Source organism: Panulirus ornatus, chromosome 68 (assembly GCF_036320965.1).
Source record: "Panulirus ornatus isolate Po-2019 chromosome 68, ASM3632096v1, whole genome shotgun sequence".
NCBI classification, from domain to species: domain Eukaryota; kingdom Metazoa; phylum Arthropoda; class Malacostraca; order Decapoda; family Palinuridae; genus Panulirus; species Panulirus ornatus.
In genome coordinates this window covers 6,748,325-6,774,767 of record NC_092291.1, presented here as the reverse complement: position 1 = coordinate 6,774,767, position 26,443 = coordinate 6,748,325, and the positions used below count along the sequence as shown (strand labels likewise).

The following is a 26,443-nucleotide window of genomic DNA, read 5'->3' as shown; positions in this document are numbered from 1 at the left end:
TGCTTTCTGAGATAATGTTCTCGACTTCCACACATTCTTCAAGGCTCCCAGGATTTTCGCCCCCTCCCCCACCCTATGATCCACTTCCGCTTCCATGGTTCCATCCGCTGCCAGATCCACTCCCAGATATCTAAAACACTTTACTTCCTCCAGTTTTTCTCCATTCAAACTTACCTCCCAATTGACTTGACCCTGTTATCCACAACAATGCCCCACAGACCTTTCCTTGGTTTTCCCCTGCTACTTCATGTCCCTTGATTCAAACCATTGACAGCATGTCACCCCTGTATACCACATTGCTCCATTTAACTGAGTCCTGTGTATGCCTTTCACCCTCCTGCATATTCAGGCCCCAAGCACTCAAAATGTATTTCACTCAATCCTTTCATCTCTAGTTTGGTCTCCTCCATTTCCCCTCCACTTCTGAAACATACATTCTTTTTGTCAACTTCTCTTCATTCATTTTCTCCATATGTACTAGCTATTTCAGCACACCCTCTTCAGCACTCTCAGCCATATTCTTTTTATTACTGCACCTATCTCTTACCCTTTTATTACTCATTCAAACCACCTCACACCACAAATCTGCCCTCCTCTGCACATTTTCATTCATAGGCTTAACAGAAGATGTATTGTGCCAATGGACTGAATATGGATGTAGATGTGATACATTGTATAAGGTGTTCAAAAGGATTTGATAAAGAATTCAAAAGTAGGGCTACCAAATTTTTAAGTACATGAAGTTTGTTTTTTTGTAGTGATGAAGAGGAATAAGGAGTACTGTGGATGAATTAAGAGATCAGCTAGGAGGATTTTTGGAAGAACATGACTCCAGATCAGATTTTCACCTTAACAATGGAAGATTAAAAAAGTAATGCACATTAAGGAAAGGAGAGTGTGTGCAGGATTTATTAATCTGATAAGGAAAACATAGTAAGCTTTGGCTGTGTTTGATAATCTAATGTAGGAGAAAACTGCTACAGGCATTTAAGGGTTTCCATATAGAAATCAGATTTTGCATCACAAGTAGAACAGTGTATTATATGCCTGATACAGTTAGGGTAAGACAGGATGCATCATACATATTCTTGGCTGGAGTAGAGAAAGGGATTATGGGAAATTTTGGTGGAAGAATGTATTAAAAAATACCAAATGAGAGGTAAACTTGAATAAGTTATTGGATACAGATGATTCATTGATAAAGTTGTTAATTGAAGAATTACAGATTCAGAGGAAAGAGTTTTGGACATTGCATCAAGATATGGAAACGAATTTGACAACAGTTACAAAACATTTAAGAGGTAGAAGCCTCGACATCCTCATTAGTAGATATTGTATTCAGATGTACCAAAAACAGTTACAAATATGAAAATATTAACTGGAACTCTACTTGGTAAAAGTAAACATATTATTTGATAAGCAACTCTGCATATGACAGGTAAGAATGTGCTAAAGGAAAATACACAGAAACTAGTTAACTGTATAAAGAGGTAAATTAATAAAAGAAAAACAAGTATAGGGTCATAGACTAGAAATCTGGATTCTTATACTCTGACAAATATGTGGGTTTTTACAGTTCAAATAACTTTTATACCTGATTACATACATAAGAAAATGTTCATAAGCTATTTGTCAATAAAAGGGACAAGGAGGAGAATTTCAACTGACTGAATAACCGGAGGGGTTCTAACTAGAAACCTGGATTTTTACATTCATAAAGAGAAAAAGCCGAGGGAAATTTTGTGACATGCACAAGAAAATAATATCAGTAAAAGATAGAGAGTTGATAAATTGTTTGTCAAAGAGTACATCTTAACAGAGAAAAAGTTCTATACAGAACATGGAGGCTATTGGTCAGCAGAGAAACTGCTTGGGGAAAGTGCAGGAGGGAAGAAACAAATATAGAATTAAAAGATATTAACAACAAATGTAAGGATCCATTGTAACAGCTCCATAGATTTGTGAAATACAAAATTCTGAGAACAAAGCATTCTATTTAGGAACCACAAGTATACATACACAGTGACAAGTATTTCTTGCAAACCTCACATAGATTTCTTTGCGTGTCTTGGAATGTGAGTTCGCGGTATGATGAGGGCTGGATTTGCTAATAGGCCAACTTGGCCATGGTCTTAAGCTGCAGCTCAGGAAGGAGTAACAAATCTTGATAATTGTACTTTTTCGTAGAGAAAAATTCACTATATAAAGGTGGTAATCTAACAGATTATGTTCGGGGTGGCCTAAACTCGTAGTACACCTGGGTCTGATTAAAAAAAGCCCGCCTGTTATTGCTTTAGTTTCTTTTTATTTGTAGTACTGATTAGAGTCTTATGTGATTAGTTATGTTTCAGATTAATCATCTATGCTGTCAATTTATGTAAATTTTTTGCCTTTCACTTATCATTGAGAGTTTCACAATGGAATTGAGCATTTCTTGTTGGATTGTCCTTGAGAATATTTTTGTGTGTATGTTTTAAACTGTATTATATTGTCTAATGAGTAAGATGAATAAATTCTCTCAGTGACGTCCATATGGCGGTGAGCGGGTAACGTCACATATGGTGACATCATAGTGCCGCTTGATCGCTTGCCTGACAACTTGCTTTAAATTCCACAGCATCTGCTTTTGTTCCCTGTGAAATAATCTTTCTTGGTATCTATTTCCAAGTTTTCGGGAAGAAAGGAATTCATATACAATGCCATCCAAGAAGTGCGCGATATCTTTAGAAAGATATCAGAAGGTCAATACGAATATGTACGAAAACATCTGAACAAGTTCAATTCATTGCATTGGAAGTTGTTAGGACCAATTGGTGGACCAAGGATGAAGCTCATAAAGATAGATTGGCTCTATCATACAAATGGAAGAAAACGTTCAGTCATAGACTGCTTAATGGAAGTTACAGCCTCCACATGAAGTGAAAAGTAAGTTTTTACCATATGATTCTGTATGATAACCTATGATCCTACGGTTACCCCAGGCTCAGTCCTTAATTATATTCAAAGGTCGCAGCAATTCTAGCATTAATGGCGATAAAGATCATGGCTAGTTGAGCTGTATTCCGTCTGCTGCGATCAACTAGTAAGCTCGTATTGCCTCACTTATATAGAGCTTGGGAAGTGAGTCAGTTGTTGTTCGCTGATGATACAGCGCTGGTGGCTGATTCATGTGATAAACTGCAGGAGCTGGTGACTGAGTTTGGTAAAGTGTGTTAAAGAAGAAAGTTAAGAGTAAATGTGAATAAGAGCAAGGTTATTAGGTACAGTAGGGTTGAGGGTCAAGTAAATTGGGAGGTAAGTTTGAATGGAGAAAAGCTGGAGGAAGTAAAGTGTTTTAGATATCTGGGAGTGGATCTGGCAGCGGATGGAACCATGGAAGCGGAAGTGAATCATAGGGTGGGGGAGGGGGCAAAAATCCTGGGAGCCTTGAAGAATGTGTGGAAGTCGAGAACATTATCTCGGAAAGCAAAAATGGGTATGTTTGAAGGAATAGTGGTTCCAACAATGTTGTATGGTTGTGAGGCGTGGGCTATGGATAGAGTTGTGCGCAGGAGGGTGGATGTGCTGGAAATGAGATGTTTGAGGACAATGTGTGGTGTGAGGTGGTTTGATCGAGTAAGTAATGTAAGGGTAAGAGAGATGTGTGGAAATAAAAAGAGCGTGGTTGAGAGAGCAGAAGAGGGTGTTTTGAAATGGTTTGGGCACATGGAGAGAATGAGTGAGGAAAGATTGACCAAGAGGATATATGTGTCGGAGGTGGAGGGGACGAGGAGAAGCGGGAGACCAAATTGGAGGAGGAAAGATGGAGTGAAAAAGATTTTGTGTGATCGGGGCCTGAACATGCAGGAGGGTGAAAGGTGGGCAAGAAATAGAGTGAATTGGATCGATGTGGTATACCGGGGTTGGCGTGCTGTCAGTGGATTGAATCAGGGCATGTGAAGCATCTGGGGTAAACCATGGAAAGCTGTGTAGGTATGTATATTTGCGTGTGTGGACGTATGTATGTACATGTGTATGGGGGTGGGTTGGGCCATTTCTTTCGTCTGTTTCCTTGCGCTACCTCGCAAACGCGGGAGACAGCGACAAAGTCTAAAAAAAAAAAAAAAAAAAAAAAAAAAATATATATATATATATATATATATATATATATATATATATATATATATATATATATATATATATATATATATATTCTTTCACCCCTATCCCCAGGGATAATACATATATATATATATATATATATATACACACACACACACATACATATATATACATATGAAAAATGTAAGAAACAATTTAGAAAACTGAAACTTCTAGCTTGAAATGAAATGAAAAAAATGGATGTCACATAATGGTTCAACCTCTGGCTATGGAAAAAGGAAATGTATAATTTGTTTACACAAACGTCAATAGTAGTTCTCATCAATTTGACCACTGTATCAATAAGCTTCAATGTCTAAGCTACATTTTTTCCAATTTCACTATTTTCTTGTCAAAGCACCATGTATGAAAACTACCACTCCAGTAACACAACTATAAACACTTACTTCCCCTTTAAAAAAGTTCTGGGGAAGTCTGTCTCGATACACTGCGGGACACTCTACCACCTGGCGAGGTTTGTGTTGCAATGGTTCTTGATTCGAACGTGATGAATGAGGTCAGGGAGGCCGCCTGCCCATCTGTCTGGTAACGAGTGGACCAAACTACCTCACGATGGTTGTCAGCACCATCCACGACCATCCTCATCATCTGCAGAAGGAAGATGGTGGCTGTCCAGGTCGTCCTCATGAATTACTTCCTCCTTGGCCTCCACAACGGAAAGAGTTAAAACTTTCAAGGAGGGGGCAAAGTTGTTTGCCCCAACGACCATGCTGGCTCTCATTTCCCTTCGTAACCAGAATTGATTTTCCTTGGGAAGCAGTGGACAGGTGCATGATGTGGGTCCAAATCTTGTGGGTGGGGACACATGCAGACAAAGTATGACCTGCTGACACAATATGATGCGCTACCTCGCAAACGCGGGAGACAGCGACAAAGCAAAAAAAAAAAAAAATATATATATATATATATATATATATATATATTTTTTTTTTTTTTTCATACTATTCGCTATTTCCCGAGATAGCGAGGTAGCGTTAAGAACAGAGGACTGGGCCTTTGAGGGAATATCCTCACCTGGACCTCTTCTCTGTTCCTTCTTATGGAAAAAAAAAAAAGAAAAAAAAAAAAAAGAGAGAGGGGAGGATTTCCAGCCCCCCGCTCCCTTCCCTTTTAGTCGCCTTCTACGACACACAGGGAATCCGTGGGAAGTATTCTTTCTCCCCTATCCCCAGGGAATATAAATATATATATATTTTTTTTTTTCATACTATTCGTCATTTCCCGCATTATATATATATATATATATATATATATATATATATATATATATATATATTCTTTCACCCCTATCCCCAGGGATAATATATATATATATATATATATATATATATATATATATATATATATATATATATATATACACACACACATACACACGCACATATACACACACACACACACATACATATATATACATATGAAAAATGTAAGAAACAATTTAGAAAACTGAAACTTCTAGCTTGAAATGAAATGAAAAAAAAGCGGATGGAACCATGGAAGCGGAAGTGGATCATAGGGTGGGGGAGGGGGCGAAAATTCTGGGGGCCTTGAAGAATGTGTGGAAGTCGAGAACATTATCTCGGAAAGCAAAAATGGGTATGTTTGAAGGAATAGTGGTTCCAACAATGTTGTATGGTTGCGAGGCATGGGCTATGGATAGAGTTGTGCGCAGGAGGATGGATGTGCTGGAAATGAGATGTTTGAGGACAATGTGTGGTGTGAGGTGGTTTGATCGAGTGAGTAACGTAAGGGTAAGAGAGATGTGTGGAAATAAAAAGAGCGTGGTTGAGAGAGCAGAAGAGGGTGTTTTGAAGTGGTTTGGGCACATGGAGAGGATGAGTGAGGAAAGATTGACCAAGAGGATATATGTGTCGGAGGTGGAGGGAGCAAGGAGAAGAGGGAGACCAAATTGGAGGTGGAAAGATGGAGTGAAAAAGATTTTGTGTGATCGGGGCCTGAACATGCAGGAGGGCAAGGAATAGAGTGAATTGGAGCGATGTGGTATACCGGGGTTGACGTCCTGTCAGTGGATTGAATCAAGGCATGTGAAGCGTCTGGGGTAAACCATGGAAAGCTGTGTAGGTATGTATATTTGCGTGTGTGGACGTATGTATATACATGTGTATGGGGGGGGGGTTGGGCCATTTCTTTCGTCTGTTTCCTTGCGCTACCTCGCAAACGCGGGAGACAGCGACAAAGTATAAAAAAAAAATATATATATATATATATATATATATATATATATATATATATATATATATATATATATACATATATATATATATGTGTGTGTGTGTAATGCACCGAAACCACAGCTCCTTATCCACATCCAGGCTCCACAGACCTTTCCATGGTTTACCCCAGACGTTTCACATACCTCTATAATTTGAACACTCATCTTTATCCCCTTTGCCTTATTACAGTGACACTATGCATGTATTCCGCTAATCCTCAGGCACTTCACCATGGTTCGTACATATAATGAATATCCTTACCAACCAATCAACAACACAATCACCCCAATTTTAATAAAGTCCACTGCAGTACCATCCAAACCCGCCGCCTTGCCGGATTTATTCTTCCACAAAGATTTCACTACATATTCAAACTATGGAGGCATAAGTTTGTTGTATATACCTACAAAATTGTATGGAAGGGTGTTGACTGAGAGGGTGAAGGCATTTACAGAGCATCAGATTGGGGAGGAGCAGTGTGGTTTTAGAGGTGGTAGAGGAATTGTGGATCAGGTGTTTATTTTGAAGAATGTATGAGAGAAATACTTAGGAAAACAGATGGATTTGTGTATGGTATTTATGGATCTGGAGAAAGCATGTGATAGGGTTGATAGACATGCTCTGTGGAATGTCTTACGAATATGTAACGTGGGAGGTAAGCTGCTAGAAGCAGAGAAGTTTTTATCAAGAGCGCAAGGCATGTGCACGAATAGGAAGAGAGGAAAGTGATTGGTTCCCAGTGAATGTCGGTCTGCGGCAGAGGTATTTGATGTCACCATGGTTGTTTGATTTGTTTATGGATGTTGTAGGTGGGGAGGTAAACGCAAAGGTTTTAGAGATAGGGACGAGCATGCAGTCTTTTGGGAATGAGAGGGCCTGAGAAGTGAGTAAAATTTTTTTGCCGATGATACAGGACTGGTGGCTGATTCGAGTGAGAAACTGCAGAGGTTGGTGACTGAGTTCGGAAAAATGTACGAAAGGAGAAAGTTGAGTGTAAATGTGAATATGAGCCAGGTTATAAGGTTCAGCAGGGTTGAGGGACAAGTTAGTTAGGATACAACTTTGAATGGAGAAAAACTGGAAGAAGTGAAGTGTTTTAGACATCTGGGAATGGACTTAGCGAATGCAACCATGGAAACTGAAGTGAGTCACAGGGTGGGGAAGGGGGTGAAGGTTCTGGGAGCGATGAAGAACGTGTGGAAAAAGAGAAAGTTGTCTCGGAAAGCAAAGATGGGTATGTTTGAAGGAATGATAGTTCCAACAATATGATATGGTTGCGAGCAAAGATGGGTATGTTTGAAGGAATGATAGTTCCAACAATATGATAGGGTTGCACGGAGGAAGGTAGATGTGTTGGAAATTAAATGTTTGAGGACAATATGTGGTGTGAGGTGGTTTGATCGAGTAAGTAATGAAAGGGTAAGGGAGACGTGTGGTGATATAAAGGGTATAGTTGAGAGAGCAAAAGAGGGCGTGTAGAAATAGTTTGGACACATGGAAAGGTTGGCAAAGAGGATATATGTGTCAGAGGTGAAGGGAATAAGGAGAAACGGGAAATCAAATTGGAGGTGGAAGGATGGAATGAAAAAAGGCTTTGAGCGATCGAAGCCGGAACATGCAGGAGGATGAAAGGCGTGCAAAGATTTCGGTGAATTGGAACGATGTGGTATACCGGGGTCGACGTGCTGTCAGTGAACTGAGCCAGGGCATGTGAAGCGTCTGGGGGTAAACCATTGAAGGGTTTGTGGGGCCCGGATGGGGTTAGGGAGCTGTGGCTTCGGTGCACTACACACAGTGGCGTATATAGGGTATGGCAGGTGCCCTTGGCGCTACTTGAAGGGGGCGCCACTCAACAGGTTTGTTTTTTGACATATGCTACCCGATTGACATTTTTAACGGTTTGGTTTTGTGAGATAAAAAAGAAACTAGCCTACTTTTCAACTATAGTAATATTTTGCTACTATCAGTTGCTTTACCGCTTCTACGTTACAATTTTGATCAAATAGGTCTTTGAGTTTATGTAAATTCAAGTTTGGCCTAACTCTTCAACAGCTTATAATTACACTATATATTTATGTATACATCCACCGTATGTACATTTTTAATTAAGCCAGGGGCGCAATTTCAGTGCTTGCCATGGGCGCTATTTCCCCGAGATACACCCCTGATTACACATGAAAGCTAGAGACTGAGTGGAACGAATGTGGCCTCTGTCTTTTCCTGGCGTTACTTCGCTGAGAGAGAGAGAGAGAGAGAGAGAGAGAGAGAGAGAGAGAGAGAGAGAGAGAGAGAGAGAGAGAGAGTGTTTCCTGTGTGGCGGGGTGGTGACGAGAATGGATGAAGGCAGGAAGTATTAATATGCACATGTGTATATATATATATATATATATATATATATATATATATATATATATATATATATATATATATATATATATATATATATATCTGTGTATGTATACCGGGGTCGACGTGCTGTCAATGGATTGACCAGGGCATGTGAAGCTTCTGGGATAAACCATGGAAAATTTTGTGGGACCTGGATGTGGAAAGGGAGCTATGGTTTCGGTGCATTATACATGACAACTAGAGAATGAGTGTGAAACAATGGGCCTTTGTTGTCTTTTCCTGCGCTACCTCGCACACATGAGAGGAGAGGGGGTTGTCATTTCATGTGTAGCGGGGTAGCGACGGGACTAAATAAGGGCAGACAGTATGAATTGGGTACATGTGTATATATTCCTACGAGTCCACGGAATATCTTGATCACGCGCAAAATTGTGATCCTTTCCAATGTGTATATATGTATATGTCTGTGTGTGTATAAATATGTATATGTTGAGATGTATAGGTGTGTATATGTGCGTGTGTGGACGTGTATGCATATACATGTGTATATGGGTGGGTTGGGCCATCCTTTCGTCTGTTTCCTTGCGCTATCTCGCTAACGCAGGAGACAGCGACAAAGTATAATATATTCCTATGAGTCCACGGGGATAATGAATAGGAATATCTTGATCACGCGCAAAATTGTGATCCTTTCCAACATTTTTTTTTTTTTTTTGCTTTGTCGCTGTCTCCCGCGTTTGCGAGGTAGCGCAAGGAAACAGACTAAAGAAATGGCCCAACCCACCCCCATACACATGTATATACATATGTCCACACACGCAAATATACATACCTACACAGCTTTCCATGGTTTACCCCAGACGCTTCACATGCCCTGATTCAATCCACCGACAGCACGTCAACCCCAGTATACCACATCGATCCAATTCACTCTATTCCTTGCCCTCCTTTCACCCTCCTGCATGTTCAGGCCCCGATCACACAAAATCTTTTTCACTCCATCTTTCCACCTCCAATTTGGTCTCCCACTTCTCCTCGTTCCCTCCACCTCCGACACATATATCCTCTTGGTCAATCTTTCCTCACTCATTCTCTCCATGTGCCCAAACCATTTCAAAACACCCTCTTCTGCTCTCTCAACCATGCTCTTCTTATTTCCACACCTCTCTCTTACCCTTACGTTACTTATTCGATCAAACCACCTCACACCACACATTGTCCTCAAACATCTCATTTATATATATATATATATATATATATATATATATATATATATATATATATATATATATATATCGAGGATGTAAGGCATGTGTACGTGTAGGAAGAAAGTGATTGGTTCTCAGTGAATGTAGGTTTGCGGCAGGGGTGTGTGATGTCTCCATGGTTGCTTAATTTGTTTATGGATGGGGTTGTTAGGGAGGTGAATGCAAGAGTTTTGGAAAGAGGGGCAAGTATGAAGTCTGTTGGGGATGAGAGAGCTTGGGAAATGAGTCAGTTGTTGTTCGCTGATGATACAGCGCTGGTGGCTGATTCATGTGAGAAACTGCAGAAGCTGGTGACTGAGTTTGGTAAAGTGTGTGAAAGAAGAAAGTTAAGAGTAAATGTGAATAAGAGCAAGGTTATTAGGTACAGTAGGGTTGAGGGTCAAGTCAATTGGGAGGAGAGTTTGAATGGAGAAAAACTGGAGGAAGTGAAGTGTTTTAGATATCTGGGAGTGGATCTGGCAGCGGATGGAACCATGGAAGCGGAAGTGGATCATAGGGTGGGGGAGGGGGCGAAAATTCTGGGGGCCTTGAAGAATGTGTGGAAGTCGAGAACATTATCTCGGAAAGCAAAAATGGGTATGTTTGAAGGAATAGTGGTTCCAACAATGTTGTATGGTTGCGAGACGTGGACTATGGATAGAGTTGTGCGCAGGAGGATGGATGTGCTGGAAATGAGATGTTTGAGGACAATGTGTGGTGTGAGGTGGTTTGATCGAGTAAGTAACGTAAGGGTAAGAGAGATGTGTGGAAATAAAAAGAGCGTGGTTGAGAGAGCAGAAGAGGGTGTTTTGAAATGGTTTGGTCACATGGAGAGAATGAGTGAGGAAAGATTGACCAAGAGGATATATGTGTCGGAGGTGGAGGGAACGAGAAGAGGGAGACCAAATTGGAGGTGGAAAGATGGAGTGAAAAAGATTTTGTGTGATCGGGGCCTGAACATGCAGGAGGGTGAAAGGAGGGCAAGGAATAGAGTGAATTGGAGCGATGTGGTATACCGGGGTTGACGTGCTTTCAGTGGATTGAATCAAGGCATGTGAAGCGTCTGGGGTAAACCATGGAAAGCTGTGTAGGTATGTATATTTGCGTGTGTGGACGTATGTATATACATGTGTATGGGGGTGGGTTGGGCCATTTCTTTCGTCTGTTTCCTTGCGCTACCTCGCAAACGCGGGAGACAGCGGCAAAAAAAAAAAAAATATATATATATATATATATATATATATATATATATATATATATATACATATATATATATATATATATATACAAACAGACACGTATTTTAAAATCAGAGAAAATGTATTAAAGCACTGTATAATGTAATACTCCATACTACAATAAATGATGTATAATTTACCAGCCTTGCAAGAGATTTTATTAAGCTACTGCAGTACGATCAATCTCGGAATTAGATAAGGATATGTTTCGATGTGGATTCACTGTAGAGTGATTGACATGCGAGATAATCTTGATGGTCCTGGGGGATGTGAGATCTGTGGTGCACCACCACCGTGTGGAGTGATTGACATACGAGATAATCTTGATGGTCCTAGGGGATGAAATCTGTGGTACACCACTGCCACCGTACGGGAACGTAACTCTGCCGGGTGCGTCGGTGACCCCGGGACCAGCGACGACTCCCACGGGTTGGAACACCAGCAGTCACCCGCGGGTCGTAGGGTCTTGTACACGTCAAACAACCCCGCTGAGTCAGCTGTTATGGTTGGCAACTCGTGTGGAAGTTCCTGACGTATGTACTGCAGTCACTACTTAAAATGCCACAGGTGGGTAACCTTTCATGGTCCTGGTTATTTCATGTCTTTTTTTTTTTATGGGCGAACCCGATGGTAGAGAATGTTCAACACCCATGACACGTTTATTATTTTTACTTGTTTTGTGAATTAGGCTACATATATGGAGATGGGTCCACATGTCACCAGGAGTGGAAATGTTCCGTGGTTATTAAGTAAGTGTACAATACGGGGAGTAGTGAAGGGTTCAGTATTCCGCAACTCTACTTTCACCAAATGTTGGTCCATAACTTGAACAGGTTAAGGCCTGCTGTATGGGTGCACTACACATGATGTGTTGGTTTCCTTTGACACGATGTAATTAATGGGAATTCATTTTACATACATGATATAAGGTAAGTATGTTACTTAACGGCAACACAAAAGTGACTTGAGGAACAAAAACATTTCAGTAGACTATATCTTAGTAGATGGGATGTAGTAAGGCAGTAATAATATAATCATCTGATTACGTAATCCTACAGTAATGAATAAATTGGTAGTGGGGAGGGCTATGGCAACTAAAGAGATTTATGGAAAATGTAAGTGAAGAACTTGTCTTCATCAACACAGGGTGAATGACAAGTTTAGCCCTGCAACGAAACTAATTTAGGGTATTCAGTGAATCTGTTTTGTAATGTTAGAGTAATGTTACGAGAACAAAGTAATTTTCATGCTGCCTGATTTGGAAGTTTATAATCCTGCAGTGTAAAGTGGCAGTGTTGAGGATCATGAATATCAAAACAAATATTTAGGTAATTACTACAAAATGTTAAACTTGTAACAGATCAATTGAACCTATGAAAATCTCACCATACCCTCCCAGAAAGTCAGTATTTATAGTGGATATGTATCAGCATTAGTGGTACCTGCTGCTGGGGACTGTATAGAAGGGCTTCTATTGGGGTGCCTTGGGGATGTGTTTTTTGACGTTCGAAATCTCTTAGCTTGATGATCAATCATGTATTATTTTGGTATATGTTGAAAATTTGAAAAAGATACCAAAAGAAAAAAATATTTCATTTCTGCATATAGTTGCTGGGAAGTTTAGGCATTATCTTTATTTGCTACCACACAAACACAGCCCCATGCATGTAAGTTTAATGAACATGAGCCTCCAGTGGTATGAGGAAGATGATAATTTCTATATATTTTGACAAAAGGCATCGAAAGGTATGGTACATCCTGCCCATATGTAAACTTGGGTGAGGTTTTCATTGTTTCTGTTGATTTCTGTAAGTGTTCCATATACCTTAAATGCCCAAAATGAGGCCGTTTTGGGTGAAAGAAAAATGTATAAGAAAAAAAGTGAAAATTAATCAGGGATCTTTAAGAGTTCGTAGGCATAAATGTTGAAGGAAGAATGGTTATATGAAGAGGGAAACAGTAAAGCAAGATAATTCCACAATTTAACTTTTCAGGGAAAGAAGGAGGTATCATAAGGGCCAATCCTTTAGGGGTCAGATTCCACATAGAAACTGTGGGAAACAACAGTCGGATGTGTCTAATGGGTCTTAAACCTTTCAGGTGGGAACACATGCAAACAACTCATGAGAACAAAGGCCAAAATGATTTATGTAGAATGGAGAGAGCAGCACCATTGTGTTAAATGGAAAGGGAAGGTTTTATAGAGGTTAATGCATTTAAGGGGCTCATAGCTTATAAGGAGAATGGCATGGCAGATGTTATATCCATAAGATGTTATTAATGTAGGTACCAAATATATGCTGCCAAATGGCATTTCACATTTGTTGCTTCCATTGTTCATCAGTTGTACTGAAGCCTTGCTTAATGATTAAGAAGGTTAATTGAATCCAGTACCCACCACTGTCTTCTTGTATGGCATGCAGCATCTGAGGTTATTCTCATGTAGGTGAAAAAAATACCATCATATGTATATGTATGACATACGTGACAAGATAAAAATGCCATAAAGATGCATCATGAATAGGTATCTTTTTTGTTGAAGTGATATCATCACATTGCATGCATTTTACTTCATCCCCATACTAGGTGTACTAGGAGTCTGACATTTGATTCGTTCATTTAGAGCACACCATTTTGATAGGCTGTGATACACAACAGATTTATGTAGCAGGGTTTGTCTTTAACTTTCTTGAATTCTCAATAATAAGGACTAGGTTTCTATTTACAGTTGAATGATGGAGGTATTCTTGATTTCACCCTGTAGGATTAGTCTTAGAAATAAAGTGCTCAAGCCACCTTAGAACACAGATGACTGCAAATTCTTCTTTTGGGCAACTTGTTTGCTATGTCGTCCACTCCCTTTTAGTTTGATTACCTTCCATAACCACGTATGTGTCCCATGTATCTTAGTTTCATTACCTTCCCTGAGTATAAGCTACTGTCTTTTCTGTTTTTAAATCAGTTGACTATCACTTTGTTTCATCAATCTTCATAATTATGGATGGTGATATAAAAGATGCGGTCTTTATTTATGTTGATTGATACAGAGTTTATAGTGTACTACTACTTGATATTTTGATTTTATTTGTTTTCATTGTGTACTACTGCTTGATATTTTGATTTTATTGTTACTGTTTTGATGTATTCCATTTTTAGGGGGTTTGAATATAAATAGATGATTTTTTAGATTGAACCAGGGCATGTGAAGCATCTGGGGTAAACCATGGAAAGTTTTGTGGGGCCTGGATGTGGAAAAGGAGCTATGGTTTCGGTGCATTATACATTACAGCTAGAGACTGAGTGTGAACAAATGTGGCCTTTGTCGTCTTTTCCTAGCGCTACCTTGCGCACATGCTGGGGGGAGGGGGTTGTCATTTCATGTGTGGCAGGGTGGTGACGGGAATGAATAAGGGCAGACAGTATGAATTATGTACATGTGCATATATGTATACGTCTGGGTGTGTGTCTATATGTTGAGATGTATAGGTATGTATATGTGCATGTGTGGACGTGTATGTATATACATGTGTATGTGGGTGGGTTGGGCCATTCTTTCGTCTGTTTTCTTGCGCTACCTTGCTAACGCGGGAGACAGCGACAAATTGTAATAAATATAAAATAAATAATTTTTTAGAGTTATGTTAGCTTTTGAAAATGCTGATGAAGAGATGAAAATAATTACAGCAGTGGTGAGATTGTCCTTGATTATATGTGGTATAGTGTAGCCAAAATTTTTTGACTATGAAAATCATGCATTACTATCATGTGTCATCCTTGTTAGATTTAACAAAACAGTTATGAAACTGATCTGAGAAGATAAAATAATTAAGCTTGAGATTCATAGATGAATTCGAATTTTTGGGTTGAAAAATGGTGTATTTTGAATGATGTCAGTGCATAGATCATAAAAAATTTTCAATCAACTTTATGTTTTATTCTTTTCTTAGCTGTTACCAGCATTACTTTAACACCTTAGAACTATTTAATGATTTTTTTTTCAGATGTGCCCACTTCATAAACTATAGAGATGACACACAGGAAAGTAGATGTAAGATCATCTGGTAAGTATTGAATTGAATTTTGTAGTGTAGTACAGCTTCAACAAGTTATGTAAGTTTTGTATATCCATGATGGGTGAGGGCGAGCAAGTATGAATATATACAAGTGTATATATGTATGTGTCTGTGTATATGTATGTGTACATGTATATGTTGATATGTATGTATGTATGTGTACATGTATATGTTGACATGTATGTGTACGTGTAAGGACGTTTTGTGTACATATATGTGTTTCCTGGCGCTACCTTGCTGATGCGGGAAATAGTGATCAAGTATGATAGAGATATATATAATACTTTTTTTTAAATGATAATTAAACTTTACATGAAATCAAATGGCAAATGTAGACATTTATAGGCCTGGAAATTAATTGAAAGTAAGCTATCTATCTACATATCTGATTCCCATTTGCTCTGGCAATTCCTATCATGGGGGTGTTCATGGCAAAAGTCTCCACTTATGCCTATCCTTGCATGCCTACCTTACATACACTGTTCTACACATTCTTCCACCATTTCTCTCCTTCCAGTATTCTTCCATTCTATTTCCTCATGTTACAGGTGGTCTTCCTCTGACACCCACCCCCTTAATTGTACTATCATACACTCTTCTTGTAAACATTCAGTCTTCCTTCCTTTCCACATGCACAAACCACCTCAAAATATTGCATTTCACCCACTCTGCCACTCCACAGTCCATTCCCTTTGCATTCCCTGCAATAACATGTCTTTCATACACTCATCATTTCTTCCTTCATTTCATCTAGTCATACCACATGTTCCTCTTAAATAGCTTATTTCCAAAGCCTGGATTCTTGACCTCTGTTACTCATTCCATGTCCATGTTTTGGCTGCATAGGTCAGGGTTGGGAGGGGCATGCTGTCCTATTATTTCCATACACCTCTACCTTTTATTAGTCTATAAACTACACAATGACTCTTCTCTGTACTGAGCTCTCCTTTATCTCTACTTCCAGATCACCATACTTACACAAAACAGCTCTAAGACACTTAATTTGTCTCACCTTTCCCAGTCTCTCTCACCCTTATCCAAAGCACAGTTTATTACACTTTACTTTTACTTGCATCTACCTTCAATTGCCTATGCTTACACATATCATAAAGCAAAGTGACAACCTTCTGCTGCTCCTTTTCACTTTTCAGCAAACAACACAGTATCATCTACAAACAGGCTTGCCAGTAACCATCATGCTTGACCTCTGTGACTCATTCCATGTCCATGTTTTGGCTGCATAGGTCAGGGTTGGGAGGACCATGCTGTCATATTATTTCCATACATCTCTACCTTTCATTATTCTACAAAACTACCCAGTGACTCTTCTACTCTCCTTTATCTCTCCTTCCATATCACCATACTTACACAAGACAGCTCTTAGATATTTAATTTCTCTCACCTCTCATAGTCTCTCTCCCCTTTATCCAAAGCACAGTTTATTACACTTTACTTTTACTTGCATCTACCTTCAATTGCCTATGCTTACACACATCATAAAGCAAAGTGACAACCTTCTGCAGCTCCTTTTCACTTTTCAGCAAACAACACAATATCATCTACAAACAGGCTTGCCACTAGCCATCATACCTCACCACCACACTATATCTCAGCACCCCCTTTCCTTAGTTTTGCTTTCAGCTCTCACTAGAGACTGAGAGTGAACGAATGGGGCCTTTGTTGTCTTTTCTAGCGCTACCCCGCACACATGAGGGGGGAGGGGGATGGTATTCCATGTGTGGCGAGGTGGCGATGGGAATGAATAAAGGCAGACAGTGTGAATTGTGTGCATGGGTATATATGTATGTGTCTGTGTGTGTATATATATGTGTACATTGAGATGTATAGGTATGTATATTTGCGTGTGTGGACGTGTATGTATATACACGTGTATGGGGATGGGTTGGGCCATTTCTTTCGTCTGTTTCCTTGCGCTACCTCGCAAATGCGGGAGACAGTGACAAAGCAAAATAAAAAATAATAATAGATATATATATATATATATATATTTTTTTTTTTTTTTTTTATACCTCGTCGCTGTCTCCCGCGTTTGCGAGGTAGCGCAAGGAAACAGACGAAAGAAATGGCCCAACCCCCCCCCATACACATGTATATACATACGTCCACACACGCAAATATACATACCTACACAGCTTTCCATGGTTTGCCCCAGACGCTTCACATGCCCTGCTTCAATCCACTGACAGCACGTCAACCCCGGTATACCACATCGCTCCAATTCACTCTATTCCTTGCCCTCCTTTCACCCTCCTGCATGTTCAGGCCCCGATCACACAAAATCTTTTTCACTCCATCTTTCCACCTCCAATTTGGTCTCCCTCTTCTCCTTGTTCCCTCCACCTCCGACACATATATCCTCTTGGTCAATCTTTCTTCACATCCTCTCCATGTGCCCAAACCACTTCAAAACACCCTCTTCTGCTCTCTCAACCACGCTCTTTTTATTTCCACACATCTCTCTTACCCTTACGTTACTCACTCGATCAAACCACCTCACACCACACATTGTCCTCAAACATCTCATTTCCAGCACATCCATCCTCCTGCGCACAACTCTATCCATAGCCCACGCCTCGCAACCATACAACATTGTTGGAACCACTATTCCTTCAAACATACCCATTTTTGCTTTCCGAGATAATGTTCTTGACTTCCACACATTCTTCAAGGCCCCCAGGATTTTCGCCCCCTCCCCCACCCTATGATCCACTTCCGCTTCCATGGTTCCATCCGCTGCCAGATCCACTCCCAGATATCTAAAACACGTCACTTCCTCCAGTTTTTCTCCATTCAAACTCACCTCCCAATTGACTTGACCCTCAACCCTACTGTACCTAATAACCTTGCTCTTATTCACATTTACTCTTAACTTTCTTCTTCCACACACTTTTCCAAACTCAGTCACCAGCTTCTGCAGTTTCTCACATGAATCAGCCACCAGCGCTGTATCATCAGCGAACAACAACTGACTCACTTCCCAAGCTCTCTCATCCCCAACAGACTTCATACTTGCCCCTCTTTCCAAAACTCTTGCATTTACCTCCCTAACAACCCCATCCATAAACAAATTAAACAACCATGGAGACATCACACACCCCTGCCGCAAACCTACATTCACTGAGAACCAATCACTTTCCTCTCTTCCTACACGTACACATGCCTTACATCCTCGATAAAAACTTTTCACTGCTTCTAACAACTTTCCTCCCACACCATATATTCTTAATACCTTCCACAGAGCATCTCTATCAACTCTATCATATGCCTTCTCCAGATCCATAAATGCTACATACAAATCCATTTGCTTTTCTAAGTATTTCTCACATACATTCTTCAAAGCAAACACCTGATCCACACATCCTCTACCACTTCTGAAACCACACTGCTCTTCCCCAATCTGATGCTCTGTACATGCCTTCACCCTCTCAATCAATACCCTCCCATATAATTTACCAGGAATACTCAACAAACTTATACCTCTGTAATTTGAGCACTCACTCTTATCCCCTTTGCCTTTGTACAATGGCACTATGCACGCATTCCGCCAATCCTCAGGCACCTCACCATGAGTCATCTTTTCTTTCTTTCTTTCAAACTATTCGCCATTTCCCGCGTTAGCGAGGTAGCGTTAAGAACAGAGGACTGGGCCTTTTTTGGAATATCCTCACCTGGCCCCCTCTGTTCCTTCTTTTGGAAAAAAAAAAAAAAAAAAAAAAACGAGAGAGGAGGATTTCCAGCCCCCCGCTCCCTCCCCTTTTAGTCGCCTTCTACGACACGCAGGGAATACGTGGGAAGTATTCTTAATCCCCTATCCCCAGGGATAGTCATACATACATTAAATAACCTTACCAACCAGTCAACAATACAGTCACCCCCTTTTTTAATAAATTCCACTGCAATACCATCCAAACCTGCTGCCTTGCCGGCTTTCATCTTCCGCAAAGCTTTCACTACCTCTTCTCTGTTTACCAAATCATTTTCCCTAACCCTCTCACTTTGCACTCCACCTCGACCAAAACACCCTATATCTGCCACTCTATCATCAAACACATTCAACAAACCTTCATAATACTCACTCCATCTCCTTCTCACATCACCACTACTTGTTATCACCTCCCCACTTGCGCCCTTCACCGAAGTTCCCATTTGCTCCCTTGTCTTACGCACTTTATTTACCTCCTTCCAGAACATCTTTTTATTCTCCCTAAAATTTAATGATACTCTCTCACCCCAACTCTCATTTGCCCTTTTTTTCACCTCTTGCACCTTTCTCTTAACCTCCTGTCTCTTTCTTTTATACATCTCCCACTCAATTGCATTTTTTCCCTGCAAAAATCATCCAAATGCCTCTCTCTTCTCTTTCACTAATACTCTTACTTCTTCATCCCACCACTCACTACCCTTTCTAATCAACCCACCTCCCACTCTTCTCATGCCACAAGCATCTTTTTGCGCAATCCATCACTGATTCCCTAAATACATCCCATTCCTCCCCCACTCCCCTTACTTCCATTGTTCTCACCTTTTTCCATTCTGTACTCAGTCTCTCCTGGTACTTCCTCACACAGGTCTCCTTCTGAAGCTCACTTACTCTCACCACCCTCTTCACCCCAACATTCACTCTTCTTTTCTGAAAACCCATACAAATCTTCACCTTAGCCTCCACAAGATAATGATCAGACATCCCTCCAGTTGCACCTCTCAGCACATTAACATCCAAAAGTCTCTCTTTCGCACTCCTGTCAATTAACACGTAATCCACTAACGCTCTCTGGCCATCTCTCCTACTTACATAAGTATACTTATGTATATCTCGCTTTTTAAACCAGGTATTCCCAATCATCAGTCCTTTTTCAGCACATAAATCTACAAGCTCTTCACCATTTCCATTTACAACACTGAACACCCCATGTATACCAATTATTCCCTCAACTGCCACATTACTCACCTTTGCATTCAAATCACCCATCACTATGACCCGGTCTCGTGCATCAAAACCACTAACACACTCATTCAGCTGCTCCCAAAACACTTGCCTCTCTTGATCTTTCTTCTCATGCCCAGGTGCATATGCACCAATAATCACCCACCTCTCTCCATCAACTTTCAGTTTTACCCATATTAATCGAGAATTTACTTTCTTACACTCTATCACATACTCCCACAACTCCTGTTTCAGGAGTATTGCTACTCCTTCCCTTGCTCTTGTCCTCTCACTAACCCCTGACTTTACTCCCCAGACATTCCCAAACCACTCTTCCCCTTTATATATATATATATATATATATATATATATATATATATATATATATATATATATATATATATATATATGTATATATATATTTTATTTTTTATTTTGCTTTGTCGCTGTCTCCCGCGTTTGCGAGGTAGCGCAAGGAAACAGACGAAAGAAATGGCCCAACCCACCCCCATACACATGTATATACACACACGTCCACACACGCAAATATACATACATATACACCTCAATGTACACATATATATACACACACAGACACATACATATATACCCATGCACACAATTCACACTGTCTGCCTTTATTCATTCCCATCGCCACCTCGCCACACATGGAATACCATCCCCCTCCCCCCTCATGTGTGCGGGGTAGCGCTAGGAAAAGACAACAAAGGCCTCATTCGTTCACACTCAGTCTCTAGCTGTCATGCAATAATGCCTGAAACCACAGCTGCCTTTCCACATCCAGGCCCCACACAGCTTTCCATGGTTTACCCCAGACGCTCCACATGCCCTGATTCAATCCACTGACAGCATGTCAATCCCGGTATACCACATCGATCCAATTCACTCTGTTCCTTGCCCGCCTTTCACCCTCCTGCATGTTCAGGCCCCGATCACTCAAAATCTTTTTCACTCCATCTTTCCACCTCCAATTTGGTCTCCCACTTCTCTTCGTTCCCTCCACCTCGGACACATATATCCTCTTGGTCAATCTTTCCTCACTCATTCTCTCCATGCGCCCAAAACATTTCAAAACACACTCTTCTGCTCTCTCAACCACGCTCTTTTTATTTCCACACATCTCTCTTACCCTTACATTACTTACTCGATCAAACCACCTCACACCACACACTGTCCTCAAACATCTCATTTCCATCACATCCACCCTCCTGCGAACAACTCTATCCATAGCCCACGCCTCGCAACCATACAACATTGTTGGAACCACTATTCCTTCAAACATACCCATTTTTGCTTTCCGAGATAATGTTCTCGACTTCCACACATTCTTCAAGGCTCCCAGGATTTTCGCCCCCTCCCCCACCCTATGATTCATTTCCGCTTCCATGGTTCCATCCGCTGCCAGATCCACTCCCAGATATCTAAAACACTTTACTTCCTCCAGTTTTTCTCCATTCAACTTTACCTCCCAATTGACTTGACCCTCAACCCTACTGTACCTAATAACCTCGCTCTTATTCACATTTACTTTTAACTTTCTTCTTTCACACACTTTACAAAACTCAGTCACCAGCTTCTGCCGTTTCTCACATGAATCAGCCACCAGCGCTGTATCATCAGCGAACAACAATATATATCTATATATCTATCATATGCCTTCTCCAGATCCATAAATGCTACATACAAATCCATTTGCTTTTCTAAGTATTTCTCACATACATTCTTCAAAGCAAACACCTGATCCACACATCCTCTACCACTTCTGAAACCACACTGCTCTTCCCCAATCTGATGCTCTGTACATGCCTTCACCCTCTCAATCAATACCCTCCCATATGATAGAGTTGATAGAGATGCTCTGTGGAAGGTATTAAGAATATATGGTGTGGGAGGCAAGTTGTTAGAAGCAGTGAAAAGTTTTATCGAGGATGTAAGGCATGTGTACGTGTAGGAAGAGAGGAAAGTGATTGGTTCTCAGTGAATGTAGGTTTGCGGCAGGGGTGTGTGATGTCTCCATGGTTGTTTAATTTGTTTATGGATGGGGTTGTTAGGGAGGTGAATGCAAGAGTTTTGGAAAGAGGGGCAAGTATGAAGTCTGTTGGGGATGAGAGAGCTTGGGAAATGAGTCAGTTGTTGTTCGCTGATGATACAGCGCTGGTGGCTGATTCATGTGAGAAACTGCAGAAGCTGGTGACTGAGTTTGGTAAAGTGTGTGAAAGAAGAAAGTTAAGAGTAAATGTGAATAAGAGCAAGGTTATTAGGTACAGTAGGGTTGAGGGTCAAGTCAATTGGGAGGTGAGTTTGAATGGAGAAAAACTGGAGGAAGTGAAGTGTTTTAGATATCTGGGAGTGGATCTGGCAGCGGATGGAACCATGGAAGCGGAAGTGGATCATAGGGTGGGGGAGGGGGCGAAAATTCTGGGAGCCTTGAAGAATGTGTGGAAGTCGAGAACATTATCTCGGAAAGCAAAAATGGGTATGTTTGAAGGAATAGTGGTTCCAACAATGTTGTATGGTTGCGAGGCGTGGGCTATGGATAGAGTTGTGCACAGGAGGATGGATGTGCTGGAAATGAGATGTTTGAGGACAATGTGTGGTGTGAGGTGGTTTGATCGAGTAAGTAACTTAAGGGTAAGAGAGATGTGTGGAAATAAAAAGAGCGTGGTTGAGAGAGCAGAAGAGGGTGTTTTGAAATGGTTTGGGCACATGGAGAGAATGAGTGAGGAAAGATTGACCAAGAGGATATATGTGTCGGAGGTGGAGGGAACGAGGAGAAGAGGGAGACCAAATTGGAGGTGGAAAGATGGAGTGAAAAAGATTTTGTGTGATCGGGGCCTGAACATGCAGGAGGGTGAAAGGAGGGCAAGGAATAGAGTGAATTGGAGCGATGTGGTATACCGGGGTTGACGTGCTGTCAGTGGATTGAATCGGGGCATGTGAAGCATCTGGGGTAAACCATGGAAAGCTGTGTAGGTATGTATATTTGCGTGTGTGGACGTATGTATATACATGTGTATGGGGGTGGGTTGGGCCATTTCTTTCGTCTGTTTACTTGCGCTACCTCGCAAACGCGGGAGACAGCGACAAAGCAAAAAAAAATATATATATATATATATATATATATATATATATATATATATATATATATATATATATATATATATTATTTATATATATTTATTATACATTGTCACTGTCTCCTGCGTTTGCGAGGTAGCACAAGGAAACAGACGAAAGAAATGGCCCAAACCCCCCCCATACACATGTATATACATACGTCCACACACGCAAATATACATACCTACATAGCTTTCCATGGTTTACCCCAGACGCTTCACATGCCTTGATTCAATCCACTGACAGCACGTCAACCCCGGTATACCACATCGCTCCAATTCACTCTATTCCTTGCCCTCCTTTCACCCTCCTGCATGTTCAGGCCCCGATCACACAAAATCTTTTTCACTCCATCTTTCCACCTCCCATTTGGTCTCCCTCTTCTCTTCGTTCCCTCCACCTCCGACACATATATCCTCTTGGTCAATCTTTCCTCACTCATTCTTTCCATGTGCCCAAACCACTTCAAAACACCCTCTTCTGCTCTCTCAACCACGCTCTTTTTATTTCCACACATCTCTCTTACCCTTACGTTACTCACTCGATCAAACCACCTCACACCACACATTGTGCTCAAACATCTCATTTCCAGCACATCCATCCTCCTGCGCACAACTCTATCCATAGCCCACGCCTCACAACCATACAACATTGTTGGAACCACTATTCCTTCAAACATACCCATTTTTGCTTTCCAAGATAATGTTCTCGACTTCCACACATTCTTCAAGGCCCCCAGAATTTTTGCCCCCTCCCCCACCCTATGATCCACTTCCGCTTCCATGGTTCCATCCACTGCCAGATCCGCTCCCAGATATCTAAAACACATCACTTCCTCCAGTTTTTCTCCATTCAAACTCACCTCCCAATTGACTTGACCCTCAACCCTACTGTACCTAATAACCTTGCTCTTATTCACATTTACTCTTAACTTTCTTCTTCTACACACTTTACCAAACTCAGTCACCAGCTTCTGCAGTTTCTCACATGAATCAGCCACCAGCGCTGTATCATCAGCGAACAACAACTGACTCACTTCCCAAGCTCTCTCATCCCCAACAGACTTCATACTTGCCCCTCTTTCCAAAACTCTTGCATTTACCTCCCTAACAACCCCATCCATAAACAAATTAAACAACCATGGAGACATCACACACCCCTGCCACAAACCTACATTCACTGAGAACCAATCACTTTCCTCTCTTCCTACACGTACACATGCCTTTCATCCTCGATAAAAACTTTTCACTGCTTCTAACAACTTTCCTCCCACACCATATATATATTTTTTTTTTTTTTTTTTTTTTTTCATACTATTCGCCATTTCCCGCGATAGCGAGGTAGCGTTAAGAACAGAGGACTGGGCCTTTGAGGGAATACCCTCACCTGGCCCCCTTCTCTGTTCCTTCTTTTGAAAAAAAAAAAGAGAGGGGAGGATTTCCAGCCCCCCGCTCCCTTCCCTTTTAGTCGCCTTCTACGACACGCAGGGAATACGTGGGAAGTATTCTTTCTCCCCTATCCCTATATATTATTTATTACATTTATTATACTTTGTTGCTGTCTCCTGCGTTAGCGAGGTAGCGCAAGGAAACAGATGAAAGAATGGCCCAACCCACCCACATACACATGTATATACATACATGTCCACACACGCACATATACATACCTATACATTTCAACGTATACATATATATACATACTCAGACATATACATATATACACATGTACTTAATTCATACTTGCTGCCTTTATTCATTCCCGTTGCCACCCTGCCACACATGGAATGACAATTCCCTTCACCCGCATGCGTGCGAGGTAGCGCTAGGAAAAGACAACACAGGTCACATTCGTTCACACTCAGTATCTAGGTGTCATGTATAATGCACCGAAACCATAGCTCCCTTTCCACATCCAGGCCCCACAAAACTTTCCATGGTTTACCCCAGACGCTTCACATGCCCTGGTTCAATCCAATGACAGCATGTCGACCCTGGTATACCACATCATTCCAATTCACTCTATTCCTTGCATGCCTTTCACCCTCCTGCATGTTCAGGCCCCGATTACTCAAAATCTTTTTTACTCCATCTTTCCATCTCCAATTTGGTCTCCCACTTCTCCTCATTCCCTCCACCTCAGACACATATATCCTCTTGGTCAATCTTTCCTCACTCATTCTCTCCGTGTGACCAAACCATTTCAAAACACCCTCTTCTGCTCTCTCAACCACACTTTATTACCACACATCTCTCTTACCCTTTCATTACTTACTTAATCAAACCACCTCACCTCACATATTGTCCTCAAACATCTCATTTCCAACACATCCACCCTCCTCTGCACAACCCTATCTATAGCCCATGCCTCACACCCATATAACATTGTTGGAACCACTGTTCCTTCAACCATACCCATTTTTGCTCTCTGAGGTAATGTTTTTGCCTTCCACACATTTTTTGATGTTCCCAGAACCTTTGTCCCCTCTCCCACCCTGTGACTCACTTCCGCTTCCATGGTTCCATCCGCTGCTAAATCCACTCCCAGATATCTAAAACACTTCACTTCCTCCAGTTTTCTCCATTCAAACTTACCTTCCAATTGACTTGCCCCTCAACCCTTCTGAACCTAATAACCTTGCTCTTATTCACATTTACTCTCAGCTTTCTTCTTTCACACACCTTACCAAACTTAGTCACCAACTTTTGTAGTTTCTCACCTGAATCGGCCACAAGCACTGCATCATCAGCGAACAACAACTGACTCACTTCCCAATCTATGATCTGTTGAACAATTAAAAAGAAAAATAATGCACCTTGAAGCTTTAGAACTGTCTGACCTCGCATGTCTTTCCCAGTAACTGTGACTGGGCACTCTTTAAAACACAGGCTTTTTATTTCCTCCAAAAGTCATAAATTTTCTTTCTTGTGTCTTCCTTTTCCCTTTCATTAAACTCTTTTATTTCAGTTAACACCTGACCTTGATTTGGACATTTTTCAGTGACTGGAGCCTTCAAAGTCAAAAAGAAAAAATTTTGCCATGTACATTATGAATATTAGAT

At 40.9% G+C, this 26,443-nt stretch overlaps 1 protein-coding gene across 11 annotated transcripts in view; it reads left to right on the top strand.

The window, feature by feature from the left end:
• Positions 1–11,531: 11,531 nt before the first annotated feature.
• LOC139747372 (polyamine-transporting ATPase 13A3-like) overlaps positions 11,532–26,443 on the top strand; it is a 113,860-nt gene continuing 98,948 nt past the window's right edge. For 3 of the 11 annotated variants that reach the window (XM_071659614.1, XM_071659612.1, XM_071659607.1), the window contains exons 1-2: positions 11,544–11,796; positions 15,231–15,290. In XM_071659614.1, coding sequence (XP_071515715.1) covers positions 15,257–15,290 — 34 coding nt within the window. In that variant the 5' untranslated portion in view covers positions 11,544–11,796; positions 15,231–15,256. Of the gene's footprint in view, positions 11,797–11,921; positions 11,979–12,060; positions 12,159–15,230; positions 15,291–26,443 lie in introns of those variants that run through there. The other 8 variants (XM_071659618.1, XM_071659616.1, XM_071659610.1 and 5 more) reach the window with 6 other exon arrangements.